The 15424-nt window shown below is 47.7% G+C and overlaps 2 protein-coding genes across 2 annotated transcripts; one reads left to right on the top strand and one right to left on the bottom strand.

Annotated features, from left to right (window-relative positions):
- Window positions 1–7096: 7096 nt before the first annotated feature.
- On the bottom strand, window positions 7097–10032 carry LOC141126791 (heat shock 70 kDa protein-like). The gene has a single exon (XM_073612778.1). It carries the CDS (start codon window positions 9362–9364, stop codon window positions 7433–7435), a length of 1932 nt encoding a protein of 643 aa, XP_073468879.1. The 5' UTR covers window positions 9365–10032; the 3' UTR covers window positions 7097–7432.
- A 2388-nt stretch (window positions 10033–12420) lies between these two features.
- On the top strand, window positions 12421–14889 carry LOC141126792 (heat shock 70 kDa protein-like). The gene has a single exon (XM_073612779.1). It carries the CDS (start codon window positions 12738–12740, stop codon window positions 14667–14669), a length of 1932 nt encoding a protein of 643 aa, XP_073468880.1. The 5' UTR covers window positions 12421–12737; the 3' UTR covers window positions 14670–14889.
- Window positions 14890–15424: the final 535 nt, after the last annotated feature.

Here is a 15424-nt window from a genome sequence, read left to right as displayed (position 1 = left end):
GGGCAATATCAAACTCAATTTCAATGCACCAGTGTTGGGATAGTAGATTCTCATGCCATTTCAGCCAATACTCTTCCAGTGACAAACCTCTCCTTGAGCTCCCAACACTATATACATGTAGACCTCTCATAGTGCCCCTCTACTTTTAAGCCTTCCCTAACTCATAGCAATGAAGACATCTAGTGGCTTAATCAGGAATTACAGCATGCCACCTATGTGCTGACCGCAGTACGTACAGTATATACAGTATATGTAGCAGTCTGGGATGCCAATAAAGTTCATGTGCGTGTAAAGGCAGGTGTCCCAATACTTTTGGTAAAATAGTGTATATTCACTTGCCACTTTATTAGGTACACCTTTTCAATTGCTTGGGGGCACAAGCTAATCAGCCAATCACATGGCAGCAACTCAATGCATTTAGGCATCTAGAGCTGGAGTTTATTTACTAAATGCATATCCACTTTGCACTACAAGTGCACTTGGAAGTGCAGTCGCTGTAGATCCGAGAGAGACACGCAGGGAAAATAAAATATATATATAGACCCCGTTACAGAAAAGAGTTTCGACCTGATGGCCCTCCTGGCCTAAGTTGTATCGCTGCCATCACATTGTCTCGGGCCGACTGGCCCAAGGCGTTGTTACTGAAGGTAGGCCCCAAAAGTCTTGGGAGGCCTACCGATCCATGGGTGGTCCTGTGCTGTCTTGCCTGCAAGGAGAAGCCGAGCGACTGGAGGAACCAGGGGAGGACTTTTCAGGAGAGGACTGCGCAATAAGGCCAGTAAGTCTACAAGAGCCTGGAGACTCAGTTGGAGGATGCATCCCGGGTCACATACCACACAGTACCGTAAGTTGAGAAGAAGGAAACTGGTATTGTGTGATCAAGCCTTTGATATTGCAACAAGACGCTAATTACCCAATCCTGTGGCAGAGGATTGTGTAACAGTTACACCGAATCCTAAAGTCTGTGGCAGAGACTATGACCGAGCATCACATCGGCTGCTAGGTCAGTGAGAGAGGCCTGTCCGGTGGTTGCTGAATCTAGTTGTGGATGCTGTTGCCCTCTGGATCAAAGAGAGTGTTCCTGATCTGCAATCAATTTCAAGGTACCTGTATTCTCCCTAAACCCTCCATCCCTCTATTGCAAGAATCTTTCTTAAATAAAGCATTCAAGAAAGAGACTGTGTGTCGGAGCTGAAATTACTAAAAAGAAAATCATCAATGGGACCCCTAAGATGTATATGGTGAGACAGTAGAGGAACGGTAAGGCCCAATCAAATACCAGCAGCTCCTTCGGGGGTAAGTGCTACACTTGTTTAATAATAAAAGTAAAAAGAACAAACGTAGTGAAAACATAGCCAAAATTCAGTAACCGGAACATATAGTCAGCCAAGCCAGAAGTCAAGGATCAATGTAGTGGAACAGCAAGCAGGATCTGGAGCCAGAAGGGATATCAGCAAAGCAAGTCTTGAACAGGATTACAGGAGATAATTTCTGTGATGTTGACCAAGGCGAAGGCAGAGAACCTCTGTACTGGACGGCTAAAGTAGGCAGGACTGATGAGCAAGATATCATCAACAGCTGTGTAACTGTGGAGAGATAGGAGCTGGCAATTAGCTGACAGCTGAGCTCAGAGAAGGCAGGGCAGCTATGAGTAAGCACTTGATATAGTGCGAAACGCGTAAGATGCCTGTCTGTACACTCTGCCTTTGATGTACTGTATGACATGTTCCTGATTTTAAAATAAAGAAGTTTGGATTATAATTTCCTGGAGTGCGGCTGTCCGGATTTTCCCATTTGCACACAGCATTTACTAGCATTAGCCAGCACCTGGGGCTCTTTGTTCCTGGAGACCAACAGCCAGTTCATACCTGGACAGATTCACCCTAGTGCGGAGACAACATCCGCATAATTTCTGTGATGTTGACCAAGGCGAAGGCAGAGAACCTCTGTACTGGACGGCTTAAGTAGGCAGGACTGATGAGCAGGATATCATCAACAGCTGAGTAAATGTGGAGAAATAGGAGCTGGCATTTAGCCAACAGCTGAGCGGCCAGCTCAGAGAAGGAATTGCTGAGCCCAGCTCTGACAAGATCTTCCCCACAGATTTACAGCGACTGCACTTCCAAGTGCACTTGTAGTGCAGAGTGGATTTGCCTTTAGTAAATCCACCCCATGGTGAAGACGACTTGCTGACGTTCAAACCGAGCATCAGAATGGGGAATGAAAGAGATTTAGGTGGCTTTTTAATGTGGCATGGTTGTTGGTGCCAGACAGGCTGATTTGAGTATTTGAAAAACTGTTGATCTACTGGGATTTTCACGCACAACCATCTCTCGGGTTTGCAGAAAATATCCAGTGAGCGGCAGTTGTGTGGAGGAAAATGCCTTGTTGATGTCAGAGGTCAGAGGAGAAAGAGCAAACTGGTTCCAGATGATAGAAAGGCAACAGTAACTCAAACTCAAAGTGTAACTCGTTACACTCAAGGTATGCAGAAAATCATCTCTGAATGCACAACACATCGAAAGTTGAAGCAGATGGGCTACAACAGCAGAAGACCACACTGGGTGCCACTCCTGTTAGCTAAGAACAGGAAACTGAGGTTACAATTCGCACAGGCTTACCAAAATTAGACAATAGAAGATTGGAAAAACGTTGCCTGGTCTGATGAGTCTCGATTTCAGCTGTGACATTCAGATGGTAGGGTCAGAATTTGGCGTAAACAACATGAAAGCATGGATCCATCCTGCCTTGTATTACCAGGCTGGTGGTGGTGGTGTAATGGTGTGGGGGATATTTTCTTGCCCCACTTTGGGCCCCTTAGTAACAATTGAACATCATTTAAACACCACGGCCACTGGGGAGCAGCTGTAGGCAAGGAATGGGGTGCACGGCGCCGTATTAGCAGGATAAAAACCCAGATTTTCACAAAGCATTACGTCAGCATGTCTTGCCTTGGTCACATCTTGGCCATGTCCCTGTGAAGTTTATCTTTAGCAGGGAGCATGTCTGGGCTCTTTGAAGCTGGCTTTCGAGGCACCGGTGTTGGGATGGTAGATTCTCATGCCTTGAATGGAGATTTGGATGGATCTCTATCTCTCCCTTTCTGTGGTAAATTATTTCAGTCCAGTAAGTAAAAGTAGTTGGAGGGTTTTGCAGTAGGACAGGTGATGTTCCTATGGTGCTCCCCTTATACGGAATTGTTTAGTCGTGGGCACTGAACACAGAAGAGCTGCGGTTGGATTTCGTTTAGCTCTCATGCAGGAGTTGAGATCACCCAACTTTCAAAGACAAGTGGAGATTTCATCTTGAATGACACATCTGTACTTCCTTCTCTTCACCAGGTTCAGCGTCATATCCAGAGGTTGACTTTGGGAAATAGACGTATAAGTGATGCCAGCCTTTTTCCTCCGCCCACTGAGCTCATCTAAGTCCCCCTCCCCAAGTATACTAAAGGCGGCCATGGATGGATCAAAATTTGGCCGGTTCAGTAGGGACCGGCCGAATCTTGATCCATGTGTGAGTAGGCTGGTTGTACAGAAGTCCATCTACCAATCAACTTCTGAACAACCAGCCTGTCAGGTTTTTCTGAACAATAAGTGCTGCCAGCTGTAGCCTGCAATACTGTTCGATGTGTTCTGAGAGAGATTCCCCCATCTACACATTCATGGTGGATGGGGGAATTGGGTCATTTTTTTTTTGTTCAACCTAGGGGCATACCTACAGGGGTCACAATTACACCCCCCCCATGCTCCAGGGGGCCCGTGTGGCCCCCTGGAGCAAAAAAAAAGATTGCAAAAAAACAAATAAATAAATAAAATGGTAAAAAAATAACAAAAATAAAAAATGACTGACACCCGTGGTGGAACTATCAGGGTCATAAAGGTCGCACTTGCAACCGGGCCCTGGCATTCCACCACCGGGCTCGGAAGGAAGGGCCCGGCTGAGGGTCAGGGGGAGCCCTTCATGGTTTCTTGCACTAGGGCCCTGAAGGTTTTAGTTACCCCCTGGTTGAACAAAAAATAAATAAAACATGGGAGGCAAAAGGATAACAAAACTTTCAGAGAACTTTCCTGTGAAGTGTGTGAAATTCATATTTCTGCACAGACACCTTGAGACATGTTGGCTAGAGCTTGTTATTTTGTTCTCTGTAACCATCTATCTGGTCTTATCAGGACATAAAACAGCCAGTATCAGTAAAGATTTAGATGATATTTAGCACAGATGCCGCAAACTATCTGCACAGAATGACCTACTCCTTGCATAGCCTAATAGTACAAAATGTGTTCTTAACTCAGTTGGCCGTTCTTATAATGCCCCATACCAGAGGCGTTGTCAGGGGGTGGCTATTGGGGCTACAGCCCCGAGTCTGGGGCTAATAGCCCTGAGTCTCTTGTCCTGGTCCTAGAATGCAGGGGACAGGGGCGGACTGAGCCGTGGTAGCGCTGGCTCCGGCTCTGCCCCCGCCTGACTCTACTCTTGGTCACTGGTTGCTATAGCCGCCTAGCGGCTAGCAACCAGTGACGTCACTGCCCACTGTGCCCACACTGCCCAGCATTCAAAGTGGAGGAGGATTGCATTTCCTCCTCCTCCGCGCTAGTGCTTATGGGGCTAGTGCTCATGGGCAGGGCCGGCCCTACCATGGGTCCCGGGCGGCATGTTCTGAGGGGCGGTACATTGACGCCTAAGACGACGGTGGCGGAACTCCTGCCGATCGCTCCGCTTCTTATCCCACCGTGAGGGTGGCCTGGGCGGCGCCGCTGCTTTTAGAGGTGATGGCAGAGCACTCACTGCTATACCCGCACAGCGGACCATCCTTTCCGCGGCTCCCCCCTATTGCTGCTGACATGTCGGGATGACAAGAGAAGGTCAGCTGATGGCTGACAGCGTGAAGGGGAGGAGCTTCCTGCTGTGCACTGAGACCCCATGATAAAAGAGGGATCGCTGGAGGCGCGGCTGACACTGAGAGAAAGTAAGTGTCAGCGCCATTGATCTTATCTCCACCACCCCTGCCTGTGTCTAACCCCCCTCACCACCCCTGCCTGTGTCTAACCCCCCTCACCACCCCTGCCTGTGTCTAACCCCCCCTCACCACCCCTGCCTGTGTCTAACCCCCCCTCACCACCCCTGCCTGTGTCTGTCTAACCCTCCTCCTCTACCCTTGCCTGTGTCCAACCCCCCCCACCACCCTTGCCTGTGTCCAACCCCCCCCACCACCCCTGCCTGTGTCTAAACCAACCACCACCACCACATCTGCCTTTGTCTGAACCCCACCCCCACCACCCCTGCCTCTGACTGAACCCCACCACCACTGTTGCATGAATATCTGACTTCCTGATAAATTTAATTTTAGTTTTAATTGTCATGATATAAAATAATGGATGTGTGGGCCTTTTGGTGGGCGTGCTGTTTTTTTGTTTTGTTTTGTTTGTGGAGGAGGGGGGGGCAGCATTTTTTTCCTGGTCCCAGTCAGCACAATGTCTTGGGCCAGCCCTGCTCATGGGGCTAGTGCTCATGGGACTTCTGGACTGGAGCGTCCCTCCGGTGGCGCCGTGGAGTGCAAAGCAGCAGGGATGGGGATACCTGGGGAGCCGGGAAGAGCCCAGGAGGGAGAGAAGACACCGCCACCCTGAGCAGCATCCCCACCACCTCCCAGAGCCTGCACTCCACCTATCAGTCCTCTCCCAGCGCGCTGTGACTGGAAGAGGAAGAAGGCGGGAATTACAATTTGGCCGCCGTGCGACATCGATCGGCGCTCGGGCGGGCGGCTCTCCTCCTCTCCTCTGGCTGCCTCACACACCAGCACCACGGCTGAGCTACTGCTGCAGGACCTGGACACATGAAGTCTGTCTCCTTCTGGTCAGGTAGGTCAGTTAGTGTGTGTATGTCAGGTACCAGGTCAGTGTATGTAGGTCAGTGTGGGTCAGGTAGGTCAGTGTGTATCAGGTAGGTCAGTGTGGGTCAGGTAGGTCAGTGTATGTCAGGTAGGTCAGTGTATGTAGGTCAGTGTATGTCAGGTAGGTCAGTGTGGGTCAGGTAGATCAGTGTGAGTCAGGTAGGTCAGTGTGGGTCAGGTAGGTCAGTGTGGGTCAGGTAGGTCAGTGTGTGTGGGTCAGTGTATGTAGGTCAGTGTGGGTCAGTGTGGGTTGGTCAGTGTATGTAGGTCAGTGTGGGTCAGGTAGGTCAGTGTATGTAGGTCAGTGTGGGTCAGGTAGGTCAGTGTATGTAGGTCAGTGTAGGTCAGTGCATGTCAGGTAGGTCAGTGTGGGTCAGGTAGGTCAGTGTGTATCAGGTAGGTCAGTGTATGTCAGGTAGGTCAGTGTATGTAGGTCAGTGTGTGTCAGGTAGGTCAGTGTAGGTCAGTGTGTATTAGGTAGGTCAGTGTATGTAGGTCAGTGTGGGTCAGGTAGGTCAGTGTATGTCAGGTAGGTTAGTGTGGGTCAGGTAGGTCAGTGTATGTCAGGTAGGTCAGTGTATGTGGGTCAGGAAGGTGAGTGTGGGTCAGGTAGGTCAGTGTATGTAGGTCAGTGTATGTCAGGTAGGTCAGTGTATGTCAGGTAGGTCAGTGTATGTAGGTCAGTGCATGTCAGATAGGTCAGTGTATGTGGGTCAGGTAGGTCAGTGTGGGTCAGGTAGGTCAGTGTATGTCAGGTAGGTAGGTCAGTGTGTGTATGTCAGGTAGGTCAGTGTGTTTGTCAGGTAGGTCAGTGTATGTCAGGTAGGTAGGTCAGTTTAGTGGTCAGCATTGATGGGCACTGGTAAGCCAGGCAGCAACCAGCAAGTCAGCGTAACCGTACCCCCCCCCCCACCACCACCACCACCACACAACCACACAAACCCTCTGCCCAACCAAAAAAACCCAGCACCACTAGAAGCCTCCCCCGTGCTGGTCTTGGACTTCGGGCTGAAGCCCCTGGTCTTTTTGCCACCTAGCAACGCCCCTGCCCCATACTATTAAGATTCTAATGCAATTTCCATGCCTAATAAAAAAATTTTTTTTTTTTTTTTTTTTATCTCCTATGAAGATAATAACTAATATTATACTGAAGACATTGCAAAATATATTTAGATTTAACATTAAAACAAAAACACAAATAAATTAAAAAAGAAAAATATTTATTAGGAAAAAATATCAATTGCCATATGTACAACAAACATCGAAGTAGAAAAAACTTTTTCCTAAAATAGTAAAATGTAGTTTGCTTGACGTGTTTGATGACCTGCAAAAATCACTGTACACTCTCCCTCATTATCCACTGTTTATGTCTTTTTAAAGTACTGTATTTAGTCCTTTTCTTCAGTGCTGCTCAGTCCAGTATGATCACATGCAAGTCCTTATATTTTTAATGTTATACTGTCCTTACCCTAACTCTGCAATGATGACCATTCCGAAAATTCACATACAAGTCCCTCTGTAGTTAACACTGTGAAGTCTTTAATCCACTTCTTCAATGGTAGGTCCGGGGTTGCAGCCCTGTCTGGCCTGAGTACTGCAGCTGGCTCCTGGCATCCCTCCTCCTGCTGCCCCTTGGTACAATCTGGAGATGATAGGGTTACATACCCTCTCCAGCTCCTTCTGCTGGTGGAAATACTCCTCTTTCTCACCCAGCTGGTTCTTGTCCAGCCATGACAGGACCTCATTACACTTATCCACAATGGCCTTCTTATCTGATGCACTCATTTTGTCCTTGATATTGTCATTCTCCACTGTGCTCTTCAGATTGAAGACATAGGCCTCCAGAGAGTTTTTAGCAGCAACCTTCTCCCTCTGGACATCATCGTCCGCCTTGTACCTTTCTGCCTCCTGCACCATGTTCTCTATTTCCTCTTTGCTCAACCTGCCCTTGTCATTGGTGATGGTGATTTTGTTCTGCTTTCCTGAGCTTTTGTCCACAGCAGACACATTGAGGATTCCGTTGGCATCAATGTCAAAGGTGACTTCAATTTGTGGCACTCCGCGTGGAGCTGGAGGATTGCCACTCAGTTCAAACTTGCCCAGGAGGTTGTTGTCCTTTGTCATTGCTCTCTCACCCTCAAAGACCTGGATGAGTACACCTGGCTGGTTGTCGGAGTAGGTGCTGAAGATCTGTGTCTGCTTGGTGGGGATGGTGGTGTTACGTTTGATGAGTACAGTCATAACTCCTCCGGCTGTTTCTAGACCAAGAGAGAGCGGGGCCACATCCAGCAGGAGCAGATCCTGGACCTTCTCAGACTTGTCACCTGTCAGAATAGCAGCCTGTACAGCAGCTCCATAGGCAACAGCTTCATCAGGGTTAATGCTCTTGTTTAGCTCCTTCCCATTGAAGAAGTCTTGAAGGAGTTTCTGCACCTTGGGAATACGTGTAGAGCCTCCGACCAGAACAATGTCATGAATCTGAGACTTGTCCAGCTTGGCATCTCTCAGGGCCTTTTCAACAGGGTCAAGGGTTCCCCTGAAAAGGTCTGAACAGAGTTCCTCAAAACGAGCCCTGGTGATGGAAGTGTAGAAGTCAATGCCCTCATACAGAGAGTCAATCTCAATGCTGGCCTGAGTGCTGGAGGACAGGGTGCGCTTGGCTCTCTCACAGGCTGTTCTGAGCCTCCTCAGAGCTCTCTTATTCTGGCTGATATCTTTCTTGTGCTTGCGCTTGAATTCTTCCACAAAGTGGTTCACCATCCGGTTGTCAAAGTCTTCTCCACCCAGATGTGTATCACCTGCTGTAGCCTTCACTTCAAAGACCCCATCATCAATTGTGAGGATGGAGATGTCAAATGTGCCACCTCCCAGGTCAAAAATCAGGATGTTGCGTTCACCTCGGCTTCCTTTGTCCAAGCCATAAGCAATGGCAGCAGCTGTGGGCTCATTAATGATTCTCAGTACATTTAAACCAGCGATGACCCCGGCATCTTTAGTGGCTTGGCGCTGGGAGTCATTGAAATAGGCTGGCACGGTGACCACAGCATTTCTCACAGGATGACCCAGGTAAGCCTCAGCTGTTTCCTTCATCTTCAACAAGACCATGGAAGAAATTTCCTCAGGTGCAAAGGTCTTCTCTTCTCCTTTGTATTCCACCTTTACTTTGGGCTTCCCACAGTCACTCACCACCTGGAATGGCCAGTGCTTCATGTCAGACTGCACCACAGGGTCATCAAACTTCCTGCCAATCAGTCTCTTGGCATCAAAGACCGTGTTCTGCGGGTTCATGGCCACCTGGTTCTTGGCAGCATCTCCGATCAGTCTCTCTGTGTCGGTGAAGGCCACATAGCTCGGGGTGGTGCGGTTCCCCTGGTCATTGGCGATGATCTCCACCTTGCCATGCTGAAAGACGCCAACGCAGGAATAGGTTGTGCCCAGATCAATGCCAATTGCAACGTCTTTGAGAGCCATCTTCTTGCTGGTGGATGTGTAGATCTCTATAGAATGTCTTCTCGGGGGTCAGTAGATGAAGTTGGTTCTCCTCTGCTGTGTCAGAAGATACGTCTCCTCTGTGCTGTATCAGGAACGGAGTTGTGATCTCCTCTATGAGCTGAGCTCTGTCTTCTCTCTGGGAGTTTTACTATCTGCCTCTCTCTGTGCAGCTCAGCTCTATTTATACTCGCTGGCTCAGCTGTGAGAAAGTTCCTGACCAATCACGCACAGTCCTTAGGAAGCAGCTGGAACCTTCCAGACACTTCCTGGAAGCATTAGCCAATCAGCACTGACCTGAGACAAACGTCATCAACTTTAGATGATTCCTGAATGTACAGGAATGTTGGGGACAGATCTCTGCTGTCTGGACAGAGTTAACCCTTTCATGACTTGCAGGTCCCCGGTGGTTGGGATTAACCCTTTCCATTTATAACTGCTACCTAGTGGCTGAATAAAATTAAACATTTCTTGGCTAATTGCTCCCTGGTGGCCAGATAACATTAACACTCACATGACCAGCAGCTCCATTAAGCATAATACAGTTAACCTTTTCATGACTTGTGGTTATCTGGTGGCTAGACAGGATTAACCTGACTAACAGCTCTATGGTGGCTGCATATGATTAACCCTTTATGATCAGCATCTCCTTATTGGCTGAACACGGGTCCACCAATTTATGACAAATGTCTCCTCAGTGGCTGGATAAGATTAACCCTTCCATGACTATCAACTCCTTAGAGGCTGAATACCATTAACCCTTTCATGACTGATGTCCTTCCAGGTGGATTTTATTAACCCTTTCATGACTAACCGCTCCCTAATGGCAGGATGTGATTAACCCTTTCATTTCCTGTGGGTCTGTGTTGGCTGGATAGGATTTACCTATTTATATGGAGATGTTTCCTGATGGCTGGGAACTATTAACCCTATAATGACTGGTGGCTTCCAATGTCTGTATATGTTTGACCCTTTCATGGCTAGCAGCAGCTCATTTCTGGATGTTCGTATTATCCTTGTCCACCCTGGTGGCAGCATTTAGGCACCAAGATATATCATCCCTTTCCTCACTATTGGCTTCCTCCCAATGTCTGTGTTTTTAACCATTTTATAAAGAAAGTTTCTTCTACCCTTCCTAATGAGCCAGCTGCAATGGCTCCCGATGGGCTGCAAAGTACCGTCTGCAAACCCACCAACATTCCAGCTGCTTTCCCCCACTAATGGAGTCCATTTCCCGTAGTGGTTACTAATTGTGAGGCCAGATTTAAAGTTCCTACAACCCTTCCAAACTATGTGCCACGCCCACACATTACAAAAAAACATCCAATGCTGCCTGAAATCCCTCCTTCTCATATATCTTTACAGCCCTGTATGCAGATATCTATAAGCCCTGGTAAGAGCCTTTCTACAAGACAGCCCAGTATAGCATTTTATAAATGCCTCCTGCTCTCCCAAACTAAGTGCAGGCTCCCAGGCACCCAGCGGTAATGTCTATAATGTCCATCAGTTGTACATGCATAAAACAAGTTTTTGGCCTTCAATTTGGATGTTTTTTAGTCTGCAGTTTAGATTTGGTTTCTTCTATGGGAAAGGATTCTTCTGGATGGGGGAGGTCTGGCTAAACGGTAATGACATGATAGGGTTGGGGGGTTGTAGGTAGCACTGTGGTATGCAGGAAAGTCTAGATGATGACCAGGGGCGGACTGATAACTCATGGGGCCCCTGGGCAATAGGAGATTATGGGGCCCCCAGCCAATCAGAGATTATGGGACTACACAGTATACACACACACAGTATACAATCACACAGTATACACATACATCTACACACAGTATGCACAGACAGGTGTAAAAAAAAACCACAGATTTATACATACTGTCCCTGGTTTTACTGAGGCTGGCAACCCTGATGGGGCCCCTTAGTGGCCCAGGGCCCTCGGGCAGTGCCCGAGTGGCTCAATGGTCAGTCCACCCCTGATGATGACACATAATTTGTCAGGGCAGCAGTCACTTTTAAAGCACTAATCCTGGATATGAAAGTCAGCACAGGGCAGTACAGTGGACAGTGGTGTAGTGGTTAGCACTTTCACCTAGCAGCAAAAAAGTTTGCTGGTTCGAATCCTGACCATGACACCATCTGCATGGAGTTTGCATGTTCTCCCTGTGCCTGTGTGGGTTTCCTCTGGGTACTCCGTTATCCTTCCGCACTCTAAAGACATGCTGGTAGGTGAATCGGATCCTGTCTAAAGTGTCCCTAGTATGTATGAATGTGTGTGTTAGGGACCTTAGGTTGTAAGCTCCTTGAGGGCAGCGGCTGATGTGAATGTTCAATGTATATGTAAAGCGCTGCGTAAACTGACGGCGCTATATAAGTACCTGAAATAAATAAATCAAATCTACTAGGTGTTATGATTCCCACTTTGGGGTGCAGGAGGATCCAAACATGTTTGCAGGCAGCACTGTGTGCTGTTAGGGAAGTGGGAGACGCTTTAGTAGTGGAAGGGTTAATATTGGGACTCCGTATTCATCAGGAAGGAAGAATTCACACAATTAAAGTCATTCAAGGGTTTATAATTTCCCGCTTGTAGTGATCCCAGTGATTGGGCTTATCATATCCAGTCACCTTCCAGTCCTGAAATGGTTAAACACCCATATACACCAGAAAAGTACCGTATAGGAAAGGGTGTAATATACAGATATAGGGGGTGGGGGTAAATGTGTTACTTTGTATCAATAACATTGATTTGTAATTCATTCCATCCATGCATACACATGCACACTGCTGGGAGGGGACACAGTGTTCTTCCATGCTGAGTTCTGTCCATGATAATTTTATTATTTGTACAGTTATATAGAAAGACACAGCGGTGCTCTTCCATGTAACACCGGCATTCTGGAACCTTTGTGATACCACCCGGCATTCTGAGGTCACCAAACCCAACTCTAATTGGTGAGAGCCTAAGGAGTCCCTGAATATTCCTGTAGCTTCCTGAATCATCTGAGGATGACGTCGCCTTAGGTTAGTGCTGATTGGGTGATGCATCCAGGAAGTCTCCGGAAGGTTCCAGCTGGTTCCCTGGGAGACAACAAAGCGTGTGCCTAGATTGTCCGTGATTCGTCAGGAACTTTCTCACAGCTGAGCCAGCGAGTATAAATAGAGCTGAGCTGCACAGAGAGAGGCAGATAGTAAAACTCCCAGAGAGAAGACAGAGCTCAGCTCATAGAGGAGAACACACCTTCGTTCCTGATACAGCACAGAGAAGACGTATCTTCTGACACAGCAGAGGAGAACCGGCTTCATCTACTGACCCCAGAGAAGACATTCTGTAGAAATCTACCCATCCACCAGCAAGAAGATGGCTCCCAAAGACGTTGCAATTGGCATTGATCTAGGCACGACCTATTCCTGCGTTGGCGTCTTCCAGCATGGCAAGGTGGAGATCATCGCCAATGACCAGGGCAACCGCACCACCCCGAGCTATGTGGCCTTCACCGACACAGAGAGACTGATCGGAGATGCAGCAAAGAACCAGGTGGCCATGAACCCACAGAACACGGTCTTTGATGCCAAGAGACTGATTGGCAGGAAGTTTGATGACCCTGTGGTGCAGTCTGACATGAAGCACTGGCCATTCCAGGTGGTGAGTGACTGTGGGAAGCCCAAAGTGAAAGTGGAATACAAAGGAGAAGAGAAGACCTTTTCACCTGAGGAAATTTCCTCTATGGTCTTGTTGAAGATGAAGGAAACAGCTGAGGCATACCTGGGTCATCCTGTGAGAAACGCTGTGATCACCGTGCCAGCCTATTTTAACGATTCCCAGCGCCAAGCCACTAAAGATGCCGGAGTCATCGCTGGTTTAAATGTGATGAGAATCGTTAATGAGCCCACAGCTGCTGCCATTGCTTATGGCTTGGATAAAGGAAGCCGAGGTGAACACAACGTCCTGATCTTTGACCTGGGAGGTGGCACATTTGACGTCTCCATCCTCACAATTGATGACGGTGTCTTTGAGGTGAAGGCTACAGCAGGTGACACTCATCTGGGTGGAGAAGACTTTGACAACAGAATGGTGACCCACTTTGTGGAAGAATTCAAGCGCAAGCACAAGAAGGATATCAGCCAGAATAAGAGAGCTCTGAGGAGGCTCAGAACAGCTTGTGAGAGAGCCAAGCGCACCCTGTCCTCCAGCACCCAGGCCAGCATTGAGATTGACTCTCTGTATGAGGGCATTGACTTCTACACTTCCATCACCAGGGCTCGTTTTGAGGAACTCTGTTCAGACCTCTTCAGGGGAACCCTTGACCCTGTTGAAAAGTCCCTGAGAGATGCCAAGCTGGACAAGTCTCAGATTCATGACATTGTTCTAGTGGGAGGCTCTACACGTATTCCCAAGGTGCAGAAACTCCTTCAAGACTTCTTCAATGGGAAGGAGCTAAACAAGAGCATCAATCCTGATGAAGCTGTCGCCTATGGAGCCGCTGTACAAGCTGCCATCCTGACTGGTAACAAGTCTGAGAAAGTCCAGGATCTGCTCCTGCTGGATGTGGCCCCGCTCTCTCTTGGTCTAGAAACAGCTGGAGGGGTGATGACTGTACTCATCAAACGCAACACCACTATCCCCACCAAGCAGACACAGATCTTCAGCACTTACTCGGACAACCAGCCAGGTGTCCTCATCCAGGTCTTCGAGGGTGAGAGAGCAATGACAAAGGACAACAACCTCCTGGGCAAGTTTGAACTCAGTGGCATTCCTCCAGCTCCACGCGGAGTGCCACAAATTGAAGTAACCTTTGATATTGATGCCAACGGAATCCTCTATGTGTCTGCTGTGGACAAAAGCTCAGGAAAGCAGAACAAAATCACCATCACCAATGACAAGGGCAGACTGAGCAAAGAGGAAATCGAGAAAATGGTGCAGGAGGCAGAAAGGTACAAGGCTGATGATGATGTCCAGAGGGAGAGGGTTGCTGCTAAGAACTCTCTGGAGGCCTATGTCTTCAATCTGAAGAGCACAGTGGAGGATGACAATATCAAGGACAAAATGAGTGCATCAGATAAGAAGGCCATTGTGGATAAGTGTAATGAGGTCCTGTCATGGCTGGACAAGAACCAGCTGGCTGAGAAAGAGGAGTACATCCACCAGCAGAAGGAGCTGGAGAGGGTATGTAACCCTATCATCTCCAGACTGTACCAAGGGGCATCAGCTGGTGGGATGCCAGGAGGCAGTTGCAGTTCTCAGGCCAGACAGGGCTGCAACCCCGGACCTACCATTGAAGAGGTGGATTAAAGACTGCATGGTGTTTACTTCACAAGGACTTGTATTTGGACTTTGGGACTGAGCACCACTACAACATTTAAAATATAAGCTCCTTTCTAATGTCTGAGCAAGACTCGCTTAGATGGGATTTATATTCCACACATTTTATTTTTGTGATGTGAACAATGCAAACAAATTGCTCCGTAAATACTGTATATTTATAATTGCAAGAAATTATTTTTATATGTTGTTGTACATAGGATTTTTTTTATTTCAATAAACATTTATTTTTTTATAAATAATGTCCCTCTGCAATGTGGTTTAATTTTTAATATCAGACAAATCTGTAATCCTGGGTAATAGCAGAATGCAGACACTGTGTACTTATTTGTTGTATAGTATATCTAAAGCCAACATTTTTTTTTTTTTCTTTTTTTACTTATGGATAGAATGTGGAAGGGATAGAACCACTCAGGTTTCTATTGTTGTCTATTTCCTCTCTGGTGACATTCATCCTTTCTATTAGTCTTGGTGTCCACTAAGTGCCGATACCAGTCATTTGAGCGAGTGTCGGTACTCACCCAAATACTCCCGATACCGATTTGCGTCTTACATAATGAATGGGCGCAAATCGCACTGCAATAAATCGCATGCAATTTGAATAGGAAGGTGGTGCGATTCCTGTCCGAATTACATGCGATTTCCCCCACTGCTCCTTTGTGTGTGTATGTACAGAAGCGCCATCTAGTGGGCAGTTTAGAACTCACCAAATTCAGCAGAGGTAG

This window comes from Aquarana catesbeiana, linkage group LG02 (genome assembly GCF_042186555.1).
Source record: "Aquarana catesbeiana isolate 2022-GZ linkage group LG02, ASM4218655v1, whole genome shotgun sequence".
Taxonomy (NCBI): Eukaryota; Metazoa; Chordata; class Amphibia; order Anura; family Ranidae; genus Aquarana; species Aquarana catesbeiana.
This window is presented reverse-complemented; position numbering and strand designations above follow the sequence as displayed.